The sequence below is a fragment of the Eublepharis macularius genome, chromosome 14 (genome assembly GCF_028583425.1).
Source record: "Eublepharis macularius isolate TG4126 chromosome 14, MPM_Emac_v1.0, whole genome shotgun sequence".
NCBI classification, from domain to species: domain Eukaryota; kingdom Metazoa; phylum Chordata; class Lepidosauria; order Squamata; family Eublepharidae; genus Eublepharis; species Eublepharis macularius.
In genome coordinates this window covers 23,497,348-23,520,026 of record NC_072803.1, presented here as the reverse complement: position 1 = coordinate 23,520,026, position 22,679 = coordinate 23,497,348, and the positions used below count along the sequence as shown (strand labels likewise).

The window sequence follows — 22,679 nt, the reverse complement described above, 5'->3', positions numbered from 1 at the left end:
TTATTGGTTTTCATCACTGCCTCAAGCACCAGACATGGTAGAGAGGCAGTATATGTTGGATAAATAAATAAATAGACAAAAAACAAATAAACAACACAAGAAAGAAATACAGACTCTTCTACACAACTTCTTCCAGATGTTATGCCGCAGGGTCATGGGCAGGCCAGATTTGGTAAATAAGCCACCTCTGCAACTTGCATACTGGAGCTTTGGCATGGGCACAGTTAGCACACAGAACTTCCTTGATCACAAAAGCCTGCAAGCTCCAAGGACATTAATAGGTCATTAAAGTGATCTACTTCTTGATTTGCTTTTCACCCTGTCTTTGCCCCTGTATGCCCAAGATGCACAATTTCAATTAAAAACAAAAAACATAGGCTGCTGTCGGTGGGTTAGAGCAAGAATACAGACAGAACATAAGCCACACAACCCCGAGTTGTTGGTTTTTTTGCTTAGTTGAACAAGTGTTAACAATAATTGGTGGATGTAAAGTGGTGTGTGTAAAAACACAGATAGTCAAAAATCGGGCATGCTCAAATGGTCCCCTATCCAGAGATTTTGCTGTCTCATTAAGTCTCATTAAGACATACCATCAAGAAGCCCTTGGGGAATCAGGGAGCCCCCCCTGCATCTGTCAGTTACTAAGTGTGAAATGTTAATGTTTTGTGCAACGACTATGGTGAACTGCAGAAGAGGAGGTGGAAGCTGCAGGGAAGCTATCTGACACTGCATGTGCACATCCAGCTGAACACAGGTACTTTGTCAAATATTCGGCTGTGCTGGCCACAACTTGCAAAAAAATTTGCAAATGAGCCAAACCCATTTTTGAGCACTCCACTGTCTAACTGAGAGATGCAAGTGTTATTTTAGAAACCTTACCAAAAATCTTCTCGTTCCTACAAAGGTTTTAATGCAGCAGGACCCACAAAATTGAGCCTCGATTTTCATCTACTGGTTGTTATCCTCTATCTAGTCCATTTTTATTCCATCCTTCCTTCAATGTACTGAGTATACATATTTTTCCTCATCACCTTTTTTAACCCTCACAACAACCCCATGAGATAGGCTAGGCAAAAGAGTAACTGGCCCAAGCCCGCCCACCAAACTTCATGGCTGAGCAGGGATTAGAACCTGGGTCTTTCTGGTCCCAGTCTCATTCTCTAACTATTACATCACACTGCCTCTTATGTCCACATGGGGCTTCAAGGCTATCAATTCCATATTTTCCAGTGCATTTCAAGAAGGGGGTGGAACGAAGAGAAAGAGAAACAAATCAATCTCCACTGTATGAGCAACTGGAATGTTCAACATATTTCCTTCCTCTATGAAACTGCTTTATACAATATAGCTCAGCATTGTCTGCTCTGAATGGCAGCTGTTCTAAAAAGTCTCAAGCAGAGAAAGGTTTTTCCCACTACTACCTACCTATTTTAACTGGAGATGCTATGGGTTAGAGTTAGAGCTAAAACACTGTACTACTGAGCTTACAATGGGTTGGATCAAGACTACTGTGAGAGATTGCACTTTTTAAAAGCTTAGAAGTGCTGTACAAACAACTGAAGGATGTGAAGGGTTAATTCTTGACAGAAACCCAGAGCCTTGAGTGACAGGCTACTCCAAGGAATCTGATTGGATAGCATGAGCTGAACAGAGAGAGACTTCTGAACTGGACGCTGAGGAGAGGGGGGGGCGTGATTTCAGCCTTAGCTTAGGGTAGTCAAGTATTGACAGTTTCAAGATTCAGCCCTGACTGAGGGCAGTTTAATACAGACAGGAGAACTGAGAGAAAGCTGGCAAGGAAGTGTGGGAAGTAGGATAATAATAACATATTTTGTAAACTGCTCTGAGAGGGTGTTAAGTTGTCCTGAAGGGAGGTTTATAGATCAAATGTTGTTGTTGTTATAGCAAGGGAGTAAGATGAGTACCATACCAGATAGAGGAGAGATAACTGCAATGTGGTGCTGAAGCCACTGTGTCTGTGACCCTACTCTTTACCTATATAACTTCATGGTTAATCCAGGTTTGTTGCAGAAACCATTACAGGTGCTCAGTAGGGGTGTACACCAAAAACAAACAAATACACAGAAAATCCAGAAAATCTGTATCCAAGTTTTAGGGATCATTGAAAAATCCAGGATTCCTTACATCCAGGAAAGGTTCTCCAATCTGGTTAAGACAGATCTGAGAATCTTGGATTTATTCAGCCATTCCCTATCGGGAAAACTATCTGGGGGATATCCGGGGTACTGTGGGGCATTTTCAAGAAAACTCTACCAATTTTTAAGGGAACCTATTCCAGACTGTCCTCTAAAGGCCACACAAGTTTCAGAGAAATTGGACACTGGAGGCCAACTCTACAGGCCCCTGAAGAAGGTGCCCCTAGCTACTCTCAATTGTTCTTTATGGAGAAAACATTTCCAAGCAGGCTCTCAGGCAGAAACACACATGGGTATGGCTGTCAGTGGCCAAATGAACACTCTCAAATGCAAGAGGAAGCCCAACAGAACCAAAGTGAATCAAGGGAATGGATAGGATCCCCCAGAACCAAAGTGAATCAAGGGGGCCATCATCAGACCATACAATCATGTCAAAAAAGAGAATGACACTCAAACCAAACTGAAGCAAGGGACACTGTTGTCACTTAGCTCAACTGTCATTCACAGAAGCCGGGCAGACCCGGAGAGCCCCTGCACAGATTGGCCACTCATGTCTCCCTCCTTGCCTCACCCCTCCCTCCACCCTCTTCTCCCCTCCCTTTTGGAAAAAAAGAGGGAGAAGCCCAGAAAGGAGTCAGCCAGGGGTGTGTGTGTGTGTATGAGAGAGAGAGAGAGTTTCTTCAGAAGGCAAGGCCAAGGTCTAACTTCCTTTGCTCTGCATTATTTAACTGTGTCTCTAATGTAAATTAAGATTCCGTCAGACTATAAAATGCTTTAAAGTCATTGCAGCTCCCTCCTAATGTTATATTTTAAATGCTTTATTTCAATTTTAAAAAGAGAAAAAAATGAAAGAAGCACTTTTAAATTCTGTTTTGTGTGTAGTTTAAAATTTGGCAGCATTACTAGTGACGCTGGACAGCATCTTTGTGTTATCTGGGATGTGGTCCAACTCCCTGTTCTGTCTTTGCTAGGTAAATTGACTGTGATTTCAGAGCTTAATTAACATCCAAAGGAGTGGAGCTTGCCCACTAGGTAAGGGCCTTCACTTCTGTCACAGGTCTCCTGAAATTTTCAGCCACATTCAGTCACCACCAGAGGCAGCATCCTACTTCTCTGCTTCAGCAGCTGAACTTCACAAGCAGTTTCTGCTTCTGATTTCTCCCCAACAGCCCAAAGGATGGTGACTAAAGTTTGGGGGCAATTTAAATAAGTTGCCAGAAATATACCACCAGCATGCTATGTTTAGCACAGTGCGGGTGTGGGGCAGAGTGTCTTGAATTTCCACTCTGTCATAAGACTCACCTTGGCCCAGTTCTCAGACTAACTTTCCTAACTGTTTTTTTGTAAAAAATTAAAATAGAGATGCGGTCCTGAACTTCTTGGAGGAAGAGTGGAATTAAAAGTGGTAGGCAGCCGCCCTGCATTGTTACCCACAAAAAAGGGCAAAATGGGTAAAGGGTGGAAGACAAAATGCTCCCCAACCCTCACAAGATTTATTTTGACTTCTTTTGTGGCTATTAAGAGTCATAAAGACTGTGCTTCTCTGTGCTATTTTACCTCAGAAGGGGAAGAGAACGAATGTCACCTGGTGGCTTAGAAAAGGTGAAGAAAAGTTGAGCAAGGCTGTAAAGCTGGGAGAGGCAATTTTGTCTAACTTGCTTGAGGTGAGCATGTCAATAAAATGGTTTGTGGCATGAACAAGCAAAAATGACTTTCCAAACACCACCAAACCCCTCTCAAGTGGAGTAAGTGGAGGTATGCCGAGTACTCATACAGTGTTCATGGTAGATTATTCAAACTATCACCTTGCTGCAAGCAACTTTCACCAACTTTGGGAGAAGGGAAGCAATCAACCACACTTTTTTAGCTGAATATTTGTGACTGAGCACAAGTCCCATGGTGGAAACTGAAGCCCAGATGAGGCACTCTGTTTTTGCTCTTTTGGCTGTCAATTCAATAATCTCAGATGGAGACGAAAACCCCCCAAAGGCAGCTGTGTTTGCCCATCCCAAGGAACAAACATGTCTATTGAATGTAGGGTTGTTAAGAAGAATTCTCTTAATTCCCTTTGCCAAATTTCTTCCTGAAACCCAGCAATCAGTTTCTATTTCTCTTTTTAGGAATTTGAGGCAGTTTTGAATCAATTCCTTTTTCATATAGAGGAAGATTCAATTCAAGTCTCCAATAAGTAATTTATCTGTATAGTACAAGCATAGTTGAAAAATTAAGGACAAAATGAGTCATTAAAGAAACAATTAAACACAAGCCAGTGCATGCCTGAACATATCCATGCTGTATCAAACTGTTTTTACCCTTTGTATCATATTTTAATGGCACAACAACATGCAGAAATCCACAGTTAAGGAACTATACACTATCACATAGTTTAAAAAAACACTTAAAGATAAATTAATGAGAAACCAAAGAGAATTCCTCTTTTGAAAGAAGAAAAAGACAATGCTATATCTTTAAAAAAATGGAACAAGAAATCCTACGCCTTCCCATAAAAACCCTAATTAGATATTGAGTGATTCTGCACATGTTGTATAATGCACTTCCAATCCTCTTTATAGATCATTTGGAACGGATTTTTTTGTGTGCGGAACAAAAAATCCACCTCAAACGATTGATAAAGTGCATTGAAAGTGCATTATCCAACATGTGCGGAATCAGCCTTAGATATGCAGAAGAAGAATCCTAGAATTGGTGGAAGATGCATTTTTAACCACCAGATGATGAAATTTGATTTAGGGGGAGAAAGCATACTTCCAACCACTAGGTAATGCAACTCAGTTTACAATCTGTTACGTGCACATAGTTAACAAAGTTTGAGAATAATTTTAGATGAAGCCAATGGCATGGATAGTTACAGTCACCCACACATGGAATTTTCTTGCATACGTCTTTGTTCCTGCAGCTCCTTCTGAGGCCAGCCCAGAAAGATAATTCCTGCAGCCACAGGATCTGTGCTGATGAATAGCGATGCAGGTTGTGGGTTGAAGTGAGGAAAGACAAGAGGTTGAAACGTCACCTCTTTCCTCAGCAGAGGTGTGCTTGTGGAAGGGGAATGATGAAAAATTTCACCCCCATGTCCTTCCTCACTCCAGCTTCTGTATGAGTCCCATGATGACCCAGGGAACAATCTTTCCGGGGTAGACAGGAGGTACAGAAACATGTATGGAAAGATAGGGTCCACATTAATGTCCCTAACTTTTACAAAGGACAAGCATATTCCAGTTAATACTATAGACAGAAATGAATAACTGCAAGATTTCCTGGCTTGAATCCTACAGCAAATCTCCATCAATGGAAGACCTTTCCATCAGTGGAACAGGCATCCTTGTCTCACCCTCCCACTGCAACCCAAAATGATCTCCCGGGGTGGGGGGAGGGGCCCCATAAAAAGCATGAGGAGGGAATCACAGGTGAGAGGGGGCAGTGGCAAAAATTGCCCTGGCTTCCGTTTTATGGAAATTTAGTATAGGCGTCAAGGCTGTATTTTGAAACGGTGTGTGGATATGGCCTCTTTGGCCCAATGTGCTGCAGAGATCTTTTTCATTGATTCCCCCCCCCCCCCCCGTACTCAAATGAACCAATTTAATCTGCCAGGAACTTCCTCAATCCTCCCCCAGCGTAAGACAGGATGCCCTCAACCAGTAACATCTCGCCCTCCCTCCCACCCCCAAACAAACAAACAATCAGAGAACTGAAACCTGCTGCTGAAAAAACCAGAGCAATGTTACAGTCTGTGCTGCCTCAGCAGGAATCCCAGTCCCTTGATTCATGCCTGTGCAACATTCAGGCAGAATTACAGGACTGCAGCTCTTTATTTGCAAGCCTCCCTGATTGTTTGCTTTTACTAATACGTGATTCAGCTTAAAGGCTATTTGCTAAAACGACACTGTGTACGCGCATGATGCATCGACAGTGTCAGGTTTGCCTCTTTTATCTGCAAATTAATTTGATCCTGGCAAACACAGCGCTAAAGCCTTAAGAACTGGTTCATCTAACTCGCCCTCCATCAAATTAATACTGCGTGGAATCGTAAGGATGAAGTGTTCCGGCAGCAGCAAATCCTGGAAGAGGTGCATCCTTTACAAATCACCAAACAGAACAAACTGGGCGGAAAGAACATTACAGCTCTCATAGCCAGAGTACTTACAGACTATTTCCTAGCCCCAAAGCACACAGAAGTTAAATGTAATGAAAATACACGAATATGCTATATTGGTTATCCTGTGGGTTTAGTATTTTACTATGTTTTCCATCACTTATCAGAAACAGAGCACAATCCTACAGATATTTACTTAGGAGTTAGTTGCACCAATGCCAACAGGAATTACTTTGTAGGAAATCACCCACTCCAACCTTACATGGATGAAAATACAGAGGCATTTGTTGAGCCCCAGTTCTCACATCCAGAAGCAACACTGAAACACATGCATAACTGCACATTACTGATCTCTGCATCATCCTTCATGCTGTATTAATTTCTTCAGCAAGTTGTTGTCCATTAGTGTAAAAACATAATTAATCATAATTATTATTTTATTAATTAACATATTTCTATCCAACTTTTGGGCTTACCTCAAAGAGGCAAACAGCAATTCCATGGGGCCATTTAAAGGTGAGGAAATGGCATAAGGAAGACTAAATCCCCGCTCCTTGTGTGGTGGTTCCAGTCTGAATTTGGATGCCATAACTCAATAATTAAACTTGGAAAAGTGCCAGGAGCTACAACAATGAGATATGCTTAGAGACAATGGAAACTGAGTATCTGAATCATAGTATGAGGATCAAGTTTGGAAAACTGACTCTGAGATACCTGCAAATTAATGCAAAGTTGGACCACAATCCCATAGGGCAGAAAAAGGAATTTTGAAATATATTTTTTCTTTCTTGAAATGTATTTTATTCACATACTCTGATCTAAACTTCCTCTGGATCTGAATTATCCACACCTACTCACATGTTTAAACACTAAATATTTTGTTTTATAGTTAGAGGTTCACAAATTTCTCAAGAATAATTCAGGTAAGGCTTTCTTAAAGAATAATTTTGCATGCATGGCAAAAAGGTGTGTGTGTGGGGGGAGAATCACCCATTGCAGATCCTCCCTGAGATCTCCTGCCAGTACAGCAGTATTTTGTTTCTGTACGATTATTTTGAAATGGAATTTCAGCAGAGAAGTTGGGAGCTGATTCACCAAAATTGGTTCAGTCGTGATTGACGTTCATGAATATTTCTCTTTAACTCTGTTTTGATCCTGCTTCAGACACTAACATTAAAAAAAAACAGTTTGTTGACCAGTTACAGTACTCTGAACTGCTTGAGAAATGTTTTGAGCAGATTAATAGTAAAAAAAAAAATATTTGGAACATGAATAAAATGATAAACATGCTTTTAAACACGCTATTTGTATGCATACAAACAAACCAGCCTCAAAAACTCTGTCAGCTATACTGACTACTGCAAAGACAGAATTAATACAGGTGCAGATAGTGGACTGAAACCTATCAGGTTTTCTGCTTGATATCATGCAGTTCCCTTGTTTATGTCAGACCTTGACTTATGTGATAGGGGAGACTTCTGCTCAAGGAGCCCTTCCCCTGGTGGAATGTCTGTCTTCTACGAAAGGAAGGTTCCACTATTATGGAACCCAACTTTTGGATCCAACCCAACATATTAACCCTCATACCATTAATTTATTATAAAAATTCAAGAAATGTTTGGTATTGCTGCTCCCCTATTTATCTGGTGACACTGGGTTGGATCCAACCACCTTTTCTACTAGTGAAAAAGACAGGAAGGGAGTCTTATTTAACCATGCAAAAGGTTGTGCTGAGGGATTATGGGACTCACGTCATCAAAAGCCATGTGAGACGGGGCAGTAGGAAGGAGAATTGGGTGGTTAGATCTAACCTACTGCTTCTTTTTCTCCCAAGTTTTTAGTGTTTCCATTATTTAACTGTGTTCCAAGTGGCCTTTCAGAAAACAGCATTTGAAACATCACCAAATGCCACTGCAATAACATTTAAAATACCCGACTGTATGGGTAGGACCAGTCCACGTGTCCTTTCTACCAAACTGGCTAGGAAGGAAGGACAGCTATCAATAGGTGGCAAGGAGATGCATGACTGTCCATGCCAAGAGTGTTTTTAAGGTTCTCTAGTGTGAATATATTATATTATATTATATTATATTATATTATATTATATTATATTATATTATATTATATTATATTATATTATATTATATTATATTATATTATATTATATTATATTATTAAAAGAATCACTGCGATCACACTAGAACTTTTTAACAAATAATTGGATGCACTTATCCAAAGATGCTTACTCAGGGGACCTAAAACTCCCCCCCCCCACGCCTGCTGTCTACCTTTGGTTTTTGGTAGACACCAAAAACTAACCAAAGTACTGGGTGTGTGTTTTTCCAATTATCTCTGATTTGTGGAAATATGCACTCATATAATCCCCCCACTCCAACCTGGGTATCTACAGTCTTCAACACTGAAGGGGGGAAAGGAGGAGTCAAGGAGAAGGGAAGACACACTTCTGATTGTGATATCCAAGCAAATATATTTCACAATAATCCTTAATGCAAAGGCGCCTTAATCCACAGTGTAGTAGCTGTGCTCATTAGCTATGTTTGATTAAGACACCTTTGCAAAGAGAGGCCTGCAACCTTTAAGTTGGTGTTGCCTTTAATTAAAAACCAAGATCACTGAATTAAATTGCCGGACTATCAAGTTTTTTTTTCAAAAATAGCATTTTTTTTCCAGCATGAAACAAAAAAACATTAGACCCTCACCATTTACAGATCCATGATTTGACTTATCTGTGATTCAGGTCCAGTTGTGTGATGCAGTCTCCAATCTGTTTCTGCTCCCACTGTGCCATCATTATAAGTATTACTCTTGCAGCAAGTTTGGTTGTATGCTACAGGAAGGAGCAGACTCCTGTCTCCCAGTATTTGTGGATTTTGCTGCTCACAGTGATTCCAGGAACACATTTCCTATGAATGGTGAGTGTCTACTGTAGTGTGCACTTCATACATTTTTTTATACTCTTTAGCACTAAGAAAACTCAGGAGAAGTTCCTTATATTATTAGTAAGAAGAAAAAAATCCCAGCGCCAGCATCACTCTTTATTTGACAGCTCTGGTACCCTTCCACTGTTTTGGTCATGAAGGGTCAAATGTGGCAGAGATCTATACCATATGGGACTTTTATGAGTCAAAGGAACCAAGAAGCACATCTCACCATGCCTTTGAACGCTTCCTATGAATACACCATTCTGCGGTGTTCCTGAAAACATCCATGTTCTCCCAAAGCCAGTGTTGTTTACTTCGGTTTTACTTTAAAAAGGGTCGAGTCAATCTTTTTTTTCCTCTGGTATATTTACTTTCTCAGTTAAACAGAAAGACCGTTGGCAACAGTTGATAAGAAAAGGAATGCACAGCATGTTGTCAAAGGATGGCTGATAAAAAAAACGCATAGATAAAAATTCATGCTACATGTAAAATCATTATTTCTATCAAAAGATAAGTGCTCTATTCTAATCAGCTTAACCTTTATCACGAACAACCATTTGCATGGTATCACAGGTTTTCTGCAGGCACAAAGAGAGAAGAAGTAGTGCTGTTGATTATGCCTGACTGCTCCGGAATAACTTTCTCCTTCCAAAGGAACCCAGCCCAATGTTGCGTGAATCTGCCATTTTGCACATCTATTATCACACCTGCCAGAACAAAAGAACGTAGAGCTAGGAATTCTACTGCTGTAGGAACACACTGCCATTTATTTAAATGTAGACCAAGTCAGCAAAGGTTATGAATTATTGCTCTGAATAGTCTGCTTACCTTGATGTGAAGAGAATTAGCCTTATACACTGAGCCTTTATGAGAAGTTTTATTGTCCAAAGCAAATATGACCTGTTAGGATTTACAGACTTTATTAGCAGCAATAACCATTTTACTACCAACATCAGTAAATCAGGGTTTATTGAGAACTCCACCATTTTAATCTGTGGAAAGCTGTTAAAATGTCGCTTTTTTATTGGACATCATTCCTAACTTTTATGAAAGATAGATTTTTCATTTAGCTGGTAAATGTAAAGTACTATAGTTCAAAATAATGAATTGAGGAAAAAGTAGTCAAGAGGTTCTCAGCAGCCAGAAGGGTTAACCCCTGGAATGGTTTAGATGCATTACAAAATTAGCACATGCTAATGCACAGGAAAAGGTGGGCTATTTCCTCAAGAAATCAATTCTCACTCAAATAATACCTCAGTTATTTTATTACCACCTATCACCTTGATAAAATGACTTAAGTTTAAATGAGGGATCAACCTTGGCTGCATCTACCATTAACAAAGTCCACACAATGACAACAGCATATACAGAGTAGGTTGCCAGGTCCCCTTACCCTCCCTGCTGGAGTGGGGGATCTGGCACTCACTTTTTTCTTTCCGGGAAGTACCATCATCATGTAGGCCCAGGATCATGTGTGTGTTTTGCCAATCTGGGCCCCAAACTGGCCCAAATCAGCCTGGTGTGAAGTGCAGGAGCACTCGTGTGGTGGCGCAATGACATCACTCCTGGGAGAGCATCCACAAGGCCTATTCCCCCGCCTTTTCCCTTCATTAGGTGAGTGAAGGCAAAGGGTGAGAGCAGGGGATCCCCACCCCCTTCCGGAGGACCTGGCAGCCCCAATACAGAGAAATACTTGTTGATTGCTCAAGTGTCTACTTTTGTGGACTTGCCATAGCCTAGCCCTAAACATTTTCAGGAACTGTTATATTAATTTCTATTTTAGTACAGGAAAAAAACACCCTGAAGCTGGGTTTTAACAGTGGTATATTTATTATTTTAGATGAGATTTTATACATAACAACTTGTGTCTGGCTTTTTGAATGCAGAAGGGGTCTTCTGTTCCTGGAAGACTCAAACTAGAGTATTGTTCAATGAAAAAAAATTATACCCAAAAATGTTCTTCCACACGTGGCCGTGGGTTGTACAACCACTTGGCAGAAGTGGAAGAATGTTATTACATGTCCTATTCAAGCACTGCATGAGCTCTCGGGAAAATTTTTGCCCAGGCTTTTGTAGGATAGCACCAGCTATCCTTCTGCTTATGAGTCTTAAATTTATCCCAACCACTTTGTTTGCTCTGCTGCACTTTAATACAGCTGAAGGAGCTCTCTATGAGTGGAAGAGAATCTTTATGCCACGGTGAGCTGGAGTAGTTGGATACAAGCAGGATTTTGAATTTTTGAGGGTTTCGCTGGTTTATTTACTTAGTTTTGCCAGTAAAGTGGTCCCTTCCAAAGATTCCAGACAGGTAACAATAATTAAGTCCCCATGGCACCTTAGCGCTTAACACATTTATTGGGGCAGAAAGTCTTATGACTTAGGACCTACTGATCAGCTGCATGAAGTGTTACCTTCAATGCACAAAAACATGTATCTATGTACACATCTACAAACTGGCACAAGCAGCAGTGGATCAGAGAAAGGGGGTTACAATCCATACCATAGGTATAAACTAAGAGTCTACTAAGGGCCTACTGATTAGCTGCATGAAGTCTTACCCTCAATGCACAAACACATGTACACTAGACATGGACATGGACCAGGAGAAAATCGCGGACCATTGGTCCAAGGTCCGTCGTGTTTCACGGAGTATGGACTTTTCACAGACCCGCCCCTGTTTGTGGACTGGTTTGTTGGTCTGTGGTCCATCATTTCCAGGGGCCCTATGACTGCTCCCTTCACACTCAGAGATGCCAAACTCACAGTGAGTCTTCAGCAGGCTCTCCTCCAACCACCCTCCAAGTTTGGCCAAGATTGCATTTCAGGGGACTGAGTTACAGACCCCCAAAGTGGCCGCCACCAGGAAACTTCCTGTAGATTGAATAGGAGTCTCAAATGCCAATTGACTTGCATTGGCTTGCAGCAATTGTCAGAGCCCTAGGCTAGCCCAATATACCACAATCAAATAAGAATTGAAAGGGGGGAAACGAAATAGAAGAGTGAGCCCTCAAGGAGCCCAGTAAGCTTGGTCCCAGGTATTGACTGCAACCCTAAAACTGGGTTGGGGCAGAGCCCTAGACTAGCCCGCCACCCCACAATCAAATAAGAATTGAAATTAAAAAATGAAACAGAAGAGTGAGCCATCAAGGGCCCAATAAGCTTGCACTCAGAGCCTTACTACAGCCCTGAGTCTGGGTTGGGGCAGAGCCCTAGGCTAGACCCCCCCCCCCACAAGTAAATAAGAATTGAAATAAAATATATATATTGAACAGAAGAGTGAGCCCTCAGCCGAGGAAACCCAATAAGCTTGCTCCCAGAGCCTTGCTGCAGTACAAGCCCCAAGCCTGCCTCTCACAATCCAAAAAAACTCCTGCAACAAGCAGGTACTCCCTTGGTAAACAGCTGAAAAGTAAAATTGTGGCCCAGCGCTGGGTGTATATATACTGCTTCCTCTCATAGAGAATAATGGGAACTCTCTGGTTGGCAGCCAGAGCTGCCCATCAAGGTTTTCAGGGCTAAGATTGATGTGTTCCAAAGGCAGCAGAAGGTCTGCAGGCGACTCCCCTATGTTGCCTAGGGAACTGATTGCTCAGTGCACTGATGTCTGGTTTCACAAACCAACAGACTGACCCTAAAGTTGTCGCATTCATGAAAAATGAGCGTCCCATGACTCACCTGTTTGCAAATGCTGAACTGAGCCAGTCCATGTCAAATTTTGGTCCATTTTTTGGTCCATGCCCACCTCTAATGTACACATATACAAACTGGCACAAGCAGCAGTGGATCAGAGAAAGGGGGTTACAAAAAAGTCCTGCAGGTCCAGCAATCCATACCATAAGTAAAAACTAAGAGTCTGGATCAGGCCAGTGTTCCATCTAATTCGACATCCTGTTTCATCCTCTTTCAACGTTTTCCACTTCTCCCCTCTCCACACAGACATACATGGTATTCAGTGGTATACTGCCCCTGTACATGGAGTTCTCATTGAGCCATCATATCTAGTATACTTTCATTGAAAGAAAAGATAAAGTATTTCTTCAAACAACAGAAAAACGTATTTGAGGAACTCACTGCCAGTGTGCATTGGTGGCCTCTAGTTTTGACATGGAGTATATGTCTGTAATTGTACTGTTTACTCTTTTGACTGGAATTTTTTTTTAAAAGTCAAAAAAGTAAAACAGTCACTTGAAGTGTAAAGTTTAGGATATCACAGCGCTGTTCATAGGTCTACCTATTAATTCCCAAATTATACTTTCTATCTTCCTAACCAGGGGGTGGTTGGTAACCATGTGATCACTGAAATTGAACAGAGCCAGATCTGGTTTGTGCCTTGATGGGAGACCTCCCAGTCTACACTATTTTGAGTCTCACAAAAAAGGCAGTTACCTAATTGCAATAAATAACCAAATCTACTCCCTTTATGTTTGTCGAATGATTAAAAACACCCAGTAAATCTATTTTACCACCGACTCCCCTTTCCTTGATTGCTATGCATAGCTTTCACTATATCACAATATCATGCAAACTTAAATTCTGCCAAGCATATGTGTTGCTCCACTCAAAACTACTTTGCATTTCCTTTAATTGCTATGCTGGAGCTTTTTGTTAGTTGTTAAGACTTTAAAATGCAAAATGTGCCAACTGTCCAGCCATTAAGCTGCCATTCCAGGAGAAAGTTGCAGATAGGGCTGAAAGCTGTGCTGTCTAATGAAGACATGAATGAAGCTGCCTTATAGCAAGGAAGAGCAAGATTTGGCTCCAGTAGCATTTTAAAGACCAACTAGATTTCCAGGGTCTGAGTGTTCAAAGGAAATTCTGACTCAAAAGCTCATACCCTGGAAATCTAGTTGGTCTTTAAAGTGCTATTGGACCTGACTCTTGCTCTACTACTAAACACAAACATGGTCATCCACCTGAAACTATCTGATAGCAAGGAAGATACTGGGTCCATCTTGGTAGGTGTTGTCTATTCTGATCAGCAGTATCTTGCAATGATACTTTTCCTGCCCTACCATCTGAATTCTTTCAACTGAACCTCCTCCTCTTGTTAGATGGCTCACGGAACTTGCCAGATTTCCTTACCTATTATTGTACATACCCAGTTAAGGCCTTACCAATCCTAAATTGGGGGTTCCCAAACAGACAATACAAAGCTGGTGGGGGGGAAGGAGTTCTTTTGATCAGTTGAAGAAAGATACAAAAAATTCCTGCATGGCTCCAAAATGACCAGCTAATCTCACTTCAGGTTCAATGATAGGGAACTTGAAATGGCATATGCCTGGTGGAGGTGGTGCATATTTAAGTGTTCACCTCTCTGCCTCCCCGATGGGCTAGGAAGCACCAAGCTCCCATTTACACTCCTCCAAGTCTCAACATCTTCCTTTCTTGGAAAGGAAATGTGGGCAAAAATGCTTCTTAACAGCTGAAATAGTACCATCAGGGCTGGATTTAGGGGTAAAACCCTAGGGCTCCAGCCAACATGGCTCAATAGAGCCCCCCCCCCCCCCAAATATACGATGTAGGTAGAGAGGGATGAGTCTGCCTAACATTTATCATGATTCTTCTACATTCTTCCTTCCAATGCATACTGGGAATTATAGTTCATAGTTCAAAATTGCCTAGCTATACCACTGAACACTAGGAGCTGAACTTCTAATGAAAAAGGTGCATAAAGCTCGAGGCAGGTTTCCTCTTCCACAATGAACGTGTATTTCTTTTGCTTCACTGTTGATTCCGATTAAACAAGTTGTGCAGGTTTTTGAAACAATAAAAACCTGCCAACACTTGTTGACCAGAGGTGAAAGTGGGATGAATATTGATATTCACATGCTGAGCAATGACTTCCCTTTCAATACACGTTCAGCCCCTTGCAAAAAAAAGCCCCGTAAACCCTCCAGTCTTCTAGGCTTAAACTCACATTTCCTTTCTTTCCTCATTATTAATCAGCTTCCCCCCTCCCACACACACACCATATTTCTAGCTCACTGGCACTCTCTCCATTACTTTTTTCCTCCCAATTTGCCTCATTACTCATCCCACAAATCAGTTTCCAATGGCAAGTGCCTCAGCAGGCTTTCTGACTAATGAACAGAATGTGCTGCTTGTTCCTTAAAGTTTATTTTTCCCCTGCTTCTTCTGTCCACCCAATTAATAGATACCATAGTGATTTCAAGTGAGATATGAAACAATCTCTGGATTATACCAGTTCTCTCTCTAAGCATCTAAATAGCGGCTACAGAGATGTACCTCTAGCATTCTGGAAAATAAATATGCCACCGCAGGAACGGCCCAAAGCTTCAGGGTTAAGTTGTTAGGTAAAACCACCACCCATCTCTAAAAAGAGCCCCTCTTATTCTCAAGATGGACTCAAATCGGGCAACTGAGAGCCAAGCTACAAGTGATGCCTGACACAGGTTGGATACTTGTTAGCTTCCCTCAAGTTTTGATGGGAAATGTAGGCGTCCTGGTTTTATAACTTGGCTCTCCATTACAGCCGCAAGACCAGGATGCCTACATTTCCCATCAAAACTTGAGGGAAGCTGACAAGTGTCCAACCTACGTCAGGCGTCACTTGTAGCTTGGCTCTGAGTTCCTTCTTCAAATTCCTTTGAATGCCCCCACTCCTCCATCACACACCGTAAAAGCAGTATCCAAGATTGTTGACTCAGCTTGTGCAGACAATGTAATCTAAACACATGCACGGGCAGAGGTTTTGCTCTAGGAACCTGTGATAAGATAGTTTGGATGGGAGAACTAATTGCTGCAAACTGCACATTACCAAAGGTATCAGAAGATGGTTTACTTGCTTTGAGTTTAAGAATTCTGGGATAGATTGCATTGAGTAATGATTGAAATAAGAATCTGAATTAAGTCAAAGACAGTTGAAACAATTTATGAAGAACAGCTTTGGGATGAATCCTCCAACTTGGGTCGATCACAGCCTAAACTACCTCAAAGGGTTGTTGTGAGAATAAAATGGAGGAGAGAACAATATAAGCCATTTCCCCCACTTTGGGGAGAAAAGAAGGGATAGTAAGTAAGTAAGTAAGTAAGTAAGTAAGTAAGTAAGTAAGTAAGTTTAATACTGTAAATCCAAACTGAGCCCCCAAAAAGACCAATGCAAGCTCCATACATGAACTCCCAGGATCTCATCTGGCTTGGCTCTAAGGATGTTTCATGCACAAACACGGCAGCTTCACTCATCTGGTAAGAGCCTTCACTCAATCTGGTAAGGGCCTTCTGTAGACACCACCCTGCAGAATCAACAGCTGTCCACACATGTGCTTTCACTGTGGTAGCCCCCACTTTAAGTCATAGCCTGCCTGAGGAGGTCAGGAAAGCTCCCACTCTCTTGGCTTTCTGCAAACTATGCAAAACTGAATTATTCAGAGATACATTGGTAGGGACAGGAACTATATGCTACACTGTTGGATACTGTCTGCTGATGCAGATATGCACCTACTAGGAAGTTTCCACATTGCTAAACATGCCATTTAATTAGTTAACTTTCAGAAAAATTTCATTTCTATGCTCAACTTTATGCTTATTTTCAAATTTTCTGCTACCATACCCTGTTGTATCTCTTTCACGGAATGTCCTAACTATTGTTCATTATTTTTCTTTGTTCTGCGAATGTCCTAGCAGTTCATTGTATTATATTTTCATTTGCACTGTGTAATCTGCCTTGGATCTCAGTGAGAAAGGCGGACTATAAATAATAATAACAACAACCTAGGGATGAGGTGTACAACTCCTCCATCTACTAGTCTGAAGGTGAGTAGATATATCGGTGCTTAGGGCAGAAGTCTTCTAGCACATGTTATTACTGAGTTTGTGAAAAACAAACTGGCCATCCTCAGCAACCATCTGTCTTCAGGGGGAGTACTGAACAAACCCTTTGCAGAAAGCTCCAGAATACTGAGAACTGTATGGCCAAAGATGATCAAAGAGAATGCCAAATAGAGACAAGCAATTTTACTCAGTGGCACTGCTGGGCATAGCTGATTAGTGAATCTGCATTCCCACTGCATTTTCATTGCACAGAGGAGTATTACATCATTCTCTTCTACCTGTTCACTGTGTTCCTCTATTAAAGGTTTGGTCTAGATAAAAAGATCCCCACATGATAAAACTTCCTGGAAAAGCAGTAGGTGGGGGATTGTATGCTTGAATATTCAGATTATACAAAACAAATTAAAAAATAAGAATGTAGCTCACAGAAAACTAACACTGCTACAGAAGGCTGGGCTACACATGGTTTACTTTACATAAGAAGTCTTTAAAAATGAGAAAGCACAAACAAGTATGTATTTTGCCACATACTGTACCTTCATTACAGGCATTCAAAACCATGTGCACACAAAGCAGAAGGGATCAGGGATTGTGCACACTCTGACAACTGCAATAAATCCTATGTGCTTAGGACTGTGCAAGCACAGTTGATGTACTTATGATCAAAAATGCTGAAGAAGGAAGATCCCAATGACGGGTCTACTTTGTAGGGATTGATGCAGATGTTCATCCATATGTTGGATGGCTAGAGGTGTGCACATGCAGAATTACGAATGCCTACAAAGAGCTAGTGAAGGAATATTTTTTTCCCACACAATGTACAATTTATCCACTATCACAACTAGAAGCAGCAGCCCACTTCTCTAAGGTTAATACAATAGAACCACATAATTGGAATTTTGCTGCCATTTAGATTTGTAGCAAAATCAGTTGTCTAACATTTGTTTCATACAATACCTCAGCAGCATGGAAGATAGATAACATAGGCCTGGGCACACACCAAATCATGTAATGTTCACATAGTGGTATTCATTTAATTACAAATATTTATACACTCAGCTTTGTCCGTTCATCAAAGGTGGACAATATAAATACAAGAATTAAGCACAATTTTTTTAAAAAAATAATAAAATAATAAAGAATTAAGACTGCTACAGAAAGATCCCCATGTTTGGAAGAAACTGGACTGGACTGAATTTTCAGTTGAGCCTCAAATTCCATTACATGGAGATGAACAAAACACTTAAGCATCCTAAATTTGAGGGAGAGTGGAGAATTAGACAGCTGATGTCACATCTTGACCATTTGCCACAATGACCTGGGAAGGTCAACTGAGAACTTCCTTTACTCTAGCACCCATTACTTCCCCTCTGCACCATATACATTAGGTCAGTTCATAGAGAGTCATGTGGGTAGGGGGAGTGACATCACTTCCAGGTCTTCACATCAGCAGCAATCCCTCCCCACTCCCATTTTCCTCTTGCTGCTTATTGGGCCAATGGAGGTAGGGAGTAGGAGTTCTCCTGTAAGACGACACCTGGCAAACCCAAAGCATATACTGAAGGAAGAATTATTGGATGGCCTAAGACAACCTACTTAGTAAATTAAGTATCTCCAAGTTGGGGCAGGCTAGCTGCACATATGCATGTGCAGCAGTTTTAGAGGAACATGGGGAATTATAACAAAGATAACTCTTAAAGCCAACCAGTAAAAACACACACTAAGCAACAGTCATTCCACAGACCCTTACCAAGAAGCCCCAACAAACTTTAACAACCACAACTGCACTTCTATACCACTCTTTTAGACAGATTAGTGCCCCACTCAGAGCAGGGAACCAAGTCAGTGTTGTTATTATCTCCACAATACAGCAGGGATGTTGGAGCTGAGAGGAGTGGGTTACCCAAGGTAGTAGTGGGACTGGGATCAACAAAACACTGATTCATAGCACAACCACTTAAACTCTATGCTGTAGCAGCTTTCCTCCAGTAACAGGGTACTCTAAAGGCCTTTTTGAAAGGTTGTTTTACTTTGCTGATGGAATTCCAACAGATTCAAAGCCTCCCTAAATCTGTCTGGGAGGTCAATCTAAAGGGGGATGACCACTGAAAAGGCCCATAAACAGGCAACCCTCAAAGGGTGTGGGGCAACTATCTAATGCTGCTGTATTGTACTGAATTTGCTGCAGGGGCTGATAGAGACATGGTTTTGGAACATCTGTCAAATCTGTTCCTCAGATGTTCAATGAGGCCTAATTCTAGCTTGTGGGACCTAACCAAAAGCTAGCACAAATGCTACTGGAGATGACTTTCCTATAGTGGAAGAACTCTTTCCTACTTCCCATCATTGCTGGATGGCTGGCGGTCAAAAAAAGGAGGGGCAGTTCTTCAGTATCATGCATTACTTGCGGCACAAAACGAGAAGTGCATCATGTCTAGGATTCATTCAGAACTCAATGGTTAAAACCCACCTCCCCAAATTCTCCCACTAGAGTGGCAGCTATGGCTAGCAATCCTAAACTTAACTAGGGCCTGCTCCTGTAAGTAATATGAGTTCTGAGATTATAGCTCCTGTTCTATGAGTAGACAAACCTTGTATTTACTTTCATTTTCATATCTGACTTCTTAAATGAGTATAATACAAAGATACAAAGTATATTTCAAAACATAGGCAATATTAAAATCATTTCACACATTTGCCTTAAATAATCTTTCAGACTCCCTTGCACGGTTTATGTCAATGGCTGATTGTTTCTCTTATGACAGAGAAAGCAGAAATCCATTTGCAATGCAAATTACTGTTCTGCTTTTTGTAGCTTTTACATTCTTATTACAACAACCTGATTAACTTAGGCAGATTGAGAGAGGGAGGGCAAGAAGAGATGAGCCAGGGCAGGACTCTCGTGGACGTTTCTCATGCACCCGGGGTAATGTCAATTGCCATTTTGGGGTTTCTTTTTGCCTTCCTCTGGGCATAGAGCAGGAAGCACTGGAGAGTAGGGGGATAGTTGTGAATTTCCTATATTGTGCAGGGGGTTGGATTAAATGATCCTTAGGGTCTCTTCCAGTTCTATGTTTCTATGATTTTGACAAAATGAAGAAGATTAGGTGTGTGCGTGTGTGTGTGTGTGTGTGTGTGTGTGTGTGTGTGAGAGAGAGAGAGAGAGAGAGAGAGAGAGAGAGAGAGAGAGAGAGAGAGAGAGAGAGAGGAATCGTTGCTCACCTCAGCTGCTGGTACTCCCTCTGGTGGCCGACAGTGTAGTACTATCATCCCTTCAATAGGCACCTCCTTTCCCTGGGGGTCTTGTTCAAAGTTTTTCCGTAAATCTGGAAAAGACACACAGAAGTTCAATACTGCAAACATCCAGGAGAATAGCCTTGTTAATGTATTGCAATCTATATAGAAAACACTCCTACACAACTTGGATGTATTGCAGTATGAGGTTTCTTAGGCAATACCAAACTTCAACAGATGTGTTAGTGACCCTGCTATAGGCCTTCTGAGGTACTGGACTGGTCAGTGTGGGAAACAGGGTGCTGAACTAAATGGATTAATAATAATAACAATAACATTCAATTTATATACTGCCCTTCAGGACAACTTAAGGCCCACTCAGAGTGGTTTACAAAGCATGTTGTTATTATCCTCACAACAATCATTCTGTGAGGTGGATAGGGCTGGAAGAGTTCTAAGAGAACTGTGATTGACCCAAGGTCACCCAGCTGGCTTCAAGCAGAGGAGTGGGGAATCAAACCTGGCTCTCCAGATTAGAGTCCTGCTGCTCTTAACCACTACACTACACCTAGGAGGCTTTTCTTACATTCTTAAGTGGATAGCTAATATGGAGTGCACAGCCCTTTTCAGATGTTATGCTCATACATCATCTGATAGTTTCAGGTGGGTAGCCATGCTGGTCTATAGTAGAAGAGCAAGATTTGGGTCCAGTAGCACCTTAGAGACCAATTAGACCTGAATCTTGTTCTTCATATATATGAGAAGTCCAGCAAGTATGTCTATCAGGAATAGACATGGGCACGATCCAAAAATAAATCCCGATTAAGCTGATCATGGATCTGGGCTGCTGCCGAACACAGGTTCCTGATTCTTACCGATCAAGTCCCATTTCCGGTCCGAAATCGGGAATCAGGGAGGCCAGCCCCCAGGGCAACCGTAGTCAGGCTATTGCACGTGTGCGTGCTCCTGAGTCGCCCCTGCCCACACAGCAAGCCGGCTGTCCCGGTGCGCTGCGGAGCTCGGAGTGGCTCGGAGGCTACCCGCACCGTTCACCTGTCCCACAAGACAAGGGGCGGCCGGCTTGTCTGCACGCCCCTTGTCCTGGGGAAAGGCGAACGGCGCAGGCGGCCTCCCAGCCTCCCGCGCTGCCTTTTGCCTTTCCCCAGGACAAGGGGCGGCTGGCTTGCCCACATGCCCCTTGCTCTGGGGAAAGGCGAACGGCACGGGTGGCCTCCTAGCCTCCTGCGCTGCCTTTTGCCTTTCCCCAGGACAAGGGGCGTCTGGCTTGCCCACACGCCCCTTGTCCTGGGGAAAGGCCAACGGCGCAGGCGGCCTCCCAGCTTCCCATGCTGCCTTTTGCCTTTCCTTTGTGCCCACCCCCTTCCCCCTCCCTCCCCTGGGTTGCTGCTCCGTGGTTGGAAGGAAGCCTACTAATCAAGGAAAGCTGGGCTTTCATTCGTGTTTCAAGGGTGACAGAAGGAGGGCAAACACAGCTCATTTCCCTGACTCCATTGCCCCGGGAATAAATGACTAGCACCAGAGTGTCTGCAATTCCAAACAGAAACTGACCCATCCGATCAAGTCCCGAACAAGCAAACTCCCGACTGCTGGATCGGTTGCCATGGACAGAACCAATTAGCTGAGTCACGATGGCGAAAACGCCAAAATCGGGGGGGGGGGAGGGGGTTTGAAATTGTAATTCAGATCGGGCCCATCTCTAATCAGGAACATTATCTACAATACTATTCATATAAGTGATTGCCATGTGGTATGAAGAGGAGAACACTGTATTTCGCAAGTGTGCTCAAATTTGGTACATGAAAAGGGAGACTAAATATATAGTGAGTGGTAAGATAAGGTAGGTAACAACTCACCAAAAGGCAATTCTTAGTTATTGGGGGGGATGCTTTGATTTCTCCAGTCTTCCATCAGAGGAGGAAGTATTTTTGGAAGATATGGAAGAAAAGTTTTGGAAGAGAAATTTTGGAAGAGATGTAGTGTTAACTCTCGATATGCTTACTCAGAAGGACACTTCATTAAATTCAATGGGAATTGCTCCCTAGTAAGAGGGTCCAGCATCATATCCTTTGGTTGTGGTCCAAGCCTATGTATGGTTACTTGAGAGTAAACTTTAATGAATCAAATTTATTTATTTATTTGGGATATTTCTATGCCACCTCTTCAGACTCCTACTTGAGGTGGCTTATAATCAAAACAATAAAAAACAAGTCCCACCCATTGGACACAAAGCATTTTTTTTAAAAACCCTATCAATAAAACAGAAGCATACCATCGAAAAAGCCGTTATGATAAGCTAGTATAAGCCTGGGTGAAAAGATGTTTTTTGGCCTGACACCTAAAAGACAGTAAAGTGGGCACAAAGTGAGCCTCAAGGGGTAGGCATTCCAGAAGAGGTGCCACCACAGAAAATGCCCTGTCTCTATG

At 42.1% G+C, this 22,679-nt stretch overlaps 1 protein-coding gene across 1 annotated transcript in view; it reads right to left on the bottom strand.

Annotated features, from left to right (window-relative positions):
- Nucleotides 1-22,679, bottom strand: part of UNC5D (unc-5 netrin receptor D) — a 300,179-nt gene that overhangs the window by 202,635 nt on the left and 74,865 nt on the right. Inside the window, exon 5 of the mRNA XM_054998048.1 lies at nucleotides 20,223-20,326. Coding sequence (XP_054854023.1) covers nucleotides 20,223-20,326 — 104 coding nt within the window. The remainder of the gene's footprint in view (nucleotides 1-20,222; nucleotides 20,327-22,679) is intronic.